At 51.3% G+C, this 5,000-nt stretch overlaps 2 protein-coding genes across 4 annotated transcripts in view; one reads left to right on the top strand and one right to left on the bottom strand.

Moving 5' to 3' along the window:
* Nucleotides 1-5,000, bottom strand: part of LOC126578498 (lissencephaly-1 homolog) — a 38,147-nt gene that overhangs the window by 3,920 nt on the left and 29,227 nt on the right. The gene's annotated exons all lie outside the window — the stretch shown is intronic.
* Nucleotides 4,911-5,000, top strand: part of LOC126578500 (elongation of very long chain fatty acids protein AAEL008004-like) — a 2,679-nt gene continuing 2,589 nt past the window's right edge. Inside the window, exon 1 of the mRNA XM_050241122.1 lies at nt 4,911-5,000. This exon is cut by the window's right edge and continues 40 nt beyond it. Within this exon, the coding sequence (XP_050097079.1) occupies nt 4,950-5,000 (51 nt within the window). The 5' untranslated portion in view covers nt 4,911-4,949.

Below are 5,000 nucleotides of genomic sequence, written 5' to 3'. Positions count from 1 at the left end.
GGTGCGCAATCAATTTCGGTAAACTCAAGATTCGTTCTGCGATCGATGCGATGTGGTTGCGGTGCGGTCCGTGGTGGGTGATCGAACTAGATCAAACCGGCAATCTACCGGGGGATCCCGGGGTGCTCCGTTTCGTACGCCCTGGAACACGAGACTATCGTCGTGGATTGTGCGCGCTGAGGCTGCTGATGACGCACGATCACAATCGACGGTAGACGGTGACTAACTATCCGCCGGACGCCGAACCTGCCATCATTCAGCCATCCGAGATCCGATACCGATGCCGAGGTGTTTCGCACTTGCCGTGAACAGCAGCGATGGATGGAAAGATTATGAATTGCATTCACTTAACGGTAATTGACCCCGTAGCGTGTATCAGCGTAGCGATCGGGTGATCAGCATAACCTGCGAGAAGCCCTTACCAACATAACCTAATCATCGGAAACTGGCCACCAGTGCGATAACACACCCCTAGCGCAGCACGAGACGCCTGAGAAGGGAGGTGTGTCCCTCTTTCGAAAGGGCGATCACCACCGATCGCGAAAACACCCACCACCCTCCAAAGGGTTGCCCGCAATCAGGAGCAGCCGGCGGTTAAGAAGCCAGCGATTGCACGCCACATTGCCAGAATCACATCACACCGATAGCCACCATTGCGCAGAACTCTGGGCTCGCAGCAAGCAAGCCAGTCAGCTTCTTCTGCGACCCCCTCTCCACCCACTGCCCGCGAGATGGAGAAGCGGAGTGTAACATCAGGTCGACCTTGGGTGGCCCAGGATTCCAACTCACACACTCGCCGCCGTCGTTGCCGCCGCCGGTCCCTTCTTCTGGTACGGTGACTGGCACTGCTGCTGCTGCTGCTGCTGCACGCAGGTCACGAGAGTAAGAGCGCGAAAAGAGCTCCAAAGTGAACGTTCCACCACCGTGCCACGCCGCCTCCACTTCCTCCACCTTCGAGGACGCCAAGGAGCCGCGTGGTTTAGCCACAAACGGAGAATCGACGCTTAAAAGTCGCGCGTTGCAGTTGCAGTTGCACAATTTCCCCTCTTACACGACGACGGATCGGTGCAGTTCTGGTTTTCTAAGCCATATGTCTCTGCTGCTGCTGCTGCTGCTGCTGCTGCTGCATTTACGCCGTAAAACGTGGAATGCTGCATTAGCTGCTAGTGGCCATATGTGGGGTCCGAGAGGCTCGCTGCCTTCATGGTGGTGGTGGTAGTGATGGTGGCAAGTGATCTTTTCACGGTTGATTCTGCGACACCGCGGGGTCGTAGACAGAGAACTTGAGAGTTCGCGAAAAGTAAACAAGTTTTCCGCACGCGCACATTGACCGACAAAAGTGTCCACGAAGACGATGATGACGACGATGACGGTCAGGCGCGACCAGACCAGAACGTGGACAGTGTGGTTAGTGGTGGTTAAACCGGGCCGCACTTTCGTCGCCCGAACAGAATCCGGACAAAAAGGGCACCGTGTGAGTCCGTTAAAAGGAGGCTGACCGGAGCCCTTAGACTAATTTGAAAGCCAGCCACCAGCGCAATGATAGCGCGCTCTCTACTGCTGCTACGCGGATGATTGGCTCATTTGCCATCGTAAATGGTCTTTTCCTTCCTCTACTGGTAGCTAGACGGGCGGCGTGGTGGCGTTGCGAAAAGTGGCCACTTTTGGGGCCACCCCAGTGTCCCAGCAGAGAGCCAGCACCTGGCAAGCAAGCACTGTGTCGATGAACTTTAAGAAGCATCTAGAGGAGGTTTGGTTCCCTTTTTTGGGTGAGTGGCGGTAGGCCGGTGGTCAGCAGATAAGTAAGAACCCATCCCTACCATGCCACAGGCCCTTCTCCCCGCATAAGCCTAGGCCGTCTGCATTCCAGCAGGGTGAGGAAATCGATGCTAAAAAGAATGCTTTACCGTGGTTCGTTCTTTAAACGTTCTCCGCTTTGGTTTTCTCAGCTGCAGATTGAGAAGCAGATGGTGCGGATTGAGCCGAGGGGTGTAGCAGAATGGCCGATCGCGGGGATCGATACTGGTTACCTAGCGTTCCTTGGGTGGGATTTGTCATTAGAGGCAAAAGGTGGCCACCACCGTTGGTAGCAATTCGTTTTCGCAATCCAAGCAATTAAATCAATTTCCATTTAAGGGGGAATTTTGTATTTAATTTTTTTGCGACACATATTTTTAACATTTTTCCAAACATTTGGATCAATCGAGGAAAAACTGACAAAGATACAGATTTTTGAAAATCCGCGCTTCATACAAGGCTCCATGCAGCACACTACTTTGAAATGCGTTTCCTAAAACCAACGTTTTCAAAGTCGGTGCCCATCGTACCGTAAAAACTACTGGGCCGATCGTTGTGAAATGTTTTACACATAATCTTTACACTCTTTGCCAGGTAGCCCCGTCGAGATTTCATAAAAATTGTTGATACTTTTTTTTTCAATTATGTAAAGCTCGTTTTTTTATGGCAGAATCGCAAAAAGCATTACTTTTTCAACTTCAAAAATCTGCCAAAAACCAAAAATTTGAATATGAACAAAACAACCCTCCAGGGCTACCTAGATAAACTTATAATCTTTCTAACGAATATCGAATATTTATTACAGATGACCCGCTACGATGGGTACCGGAAAAAGTACCTTTGCGACGACACGCCTACCAACATTTGATGCCACGGATTAATTTTTCAACGAATGTTGCTCAAAACTATACCAAATATTCTTCAAAAGTTGTAGATTAATATGCCATTTACTTGAAAAAAAAAATGAATGGTTACGTCACAAAAAATCGTGAAAAACGATCGGCCAACGGTAAAAAAATCGTCAATCGTTGCCGAAAATACCGAAGTCCCCCCTTAATTTAGGAAATTCATTCTCCAAAAATGTTTCACCATTTAAAAGGAATTATATTTTTTAAACAAAATTAATCTCATTCATAATCTCATCTCACTCAAAACAAACTGCAATCAATGTAATCTACAAAAAAATATCCCACGATATTGTTGAACTCGTTAAGCAAACAATTATCTGAGCCACGTGTTCAAACGGAATTTCCGCTCTGCAAGGACTGTAACTAATATGATTCAGCACGAAAGAAGCAGAGATCGTTGTACCACTCATTCAGAATCAACACTTTGCAAAGCCACAACAAACGAAAGACTTGAACAGGTGACGAACCTCCTTTGTCAAACGAATTGGCCTCCTGTGTATGGCCGCGCGGTGGCCGATGGCATCAATCTTGAATGCATGTTGGTATCATTGCGACATCCGACCCCATCTCCACCCGTGGCGTCAATACCGCACGACTATGATATAGACACGAATCGTGGACGAAGAGGTTCGTTCCTCTGCATCCTTGGGGGGAAGGGGCACCGGGGTGGAATGGGGAGGAAGTCATTCATTTCCATTCCTAACCACCGATCATCGCGATACACGAGATCGTTCTACACGATGCACTTCCATTAGCGGGCGACTGCTGTGGGCTCGTTCTAAACCAAGTACCTGTTCTCTCTGGCCAAAGCACCAGCCCACCAAGCTGGTGACACTGCGCTTTTGATGGTGCTGCTGCTGGTGCTGGTGGTGGTGGTGGTGGTGGTGGTGGTAAGCTACCGCACCGTCCCGCGCCACTTTCAAGGACAATTATCTTCGGTTGAATCTTGGTGCGCGCGCACACACCGCACAGTAGCACGGCCGCCAGTACTACCTAGGTCTTTGGCACCTCCACGGTGGCTTCTAGCAAGATCCACATTCTGCGGAACTCCCACCAAAAACCCCGGGGCGGGGAGCGGTAGTGGGGCCGCTCTCCATTAACCGCGACGCGATCGCTACATCTGTTTCCTTCCAGTTTGCAGTGCGCGTTCGATTCACGAGCCACGGGCCGCAAACGAGCGACACACGAGCGTCTTTCTTCGGAGGATAACACACGCCCAGAGCGACGGAGTGGGGGTGGACGAACACACAGAAACACACACCGCGTGAATGTTTCTGTGGGCCGTCAGAAGGACAACGAGGGACACGACGATACGTTTACTAAAACTGCTGCGGTGCAGCACCACCAACAAAGGGGTAGAGAGAAGGGGGTGCACAGCAGGCAAAAGGTGGTCCCCGCTCCAAATCCGGTCGACATCCGACCGAATCGAGCGAACGAGCGAGCGGAGCTGGTGCGCGCTGCTCCTCCGCTTCACCGAAATATTCTCCGAAGTGATTCGCGAACTTAAGAACTTCGCTGATCACCTCGACGCGTCTTGGAGAGGGGAAGTTTGTGTCCCTTCCCTTGCGCTCGCGAGCTGCGTAAGCAGGGGGAGGGGGCTTTTCCAGCAAGACAGCGCGAGTTCTATGAGGAAAATCCGAAACCCCCATTCTGTGCTGTTGACACCTAGGGGCTAGGCCGCCTTTCAGTGACTTCCTTGCCAAACGCAATCTCAGTTCAGTGCGGTTAGTGACTCCGGTCGGTTTGTCGGAAGTTCGTTCCGACGTTCGACGATTAGCGTGGAAGCCAGCACAAAGCCTTACCGGCTCAGTAGCGGCAGCAGCATCATTACACACCATAACCAGTGGCGACCTAGAACAAACAAGCCCTCTCCGTGCGTGCGTTCATTAGGGCTAGCGGGTTAAGCAGTGCTGTGATCAAGTCCTCGTAGTGTCCGTGTTTTTGACCCAGATTTGTCGCGGTTGACAAAGTAATGCCTCATCACCTACTGGCGCCGGCGCACATCGATCGTTGCTTCCGCCCTTGAGTTCGCCAAAAACCGAGGAACTGTGCGTTAAAAGCAAGCCTTGCTCCTCTCCCTTTCTTCTCGATGTGCTTTGGTGGTGCGCCAGTGTGACACAATCACAGACAGACGCAGTGATCCTTTTGGGCCTTCCAATTGCGTTTGCGTGGGACTGTGACGACCCAGACATGGAGCATGTGAGGGAGAACTTCACCGACTTTACGGTGGCATCGAACTACATCATGCAGCTGGCGATCGACGAGTATCAGGCCGATCGCAACTGGACACGGCTG

This window comes from Anopheles aquasalis, chromosome 3 (genome assembly GCF_943734665.1).
Source record: "Anopheles aquasalis chromosome 3, idAnoAquaMG_Q_19, whole genome shotgun sequence".
In the NCBI taxonomy this organism is placed as follows: Eukaryota; Metazoa; Arthropoda; class Insecta; order Diptera; family Culicidae; genus Anopheles; species Anopheles aquasalis.
The sequence above is the reverse complement of the archived record's forward strand: the minus strand, read 5'-3'. Positions and strand labels throughout refer to the sequence as shown.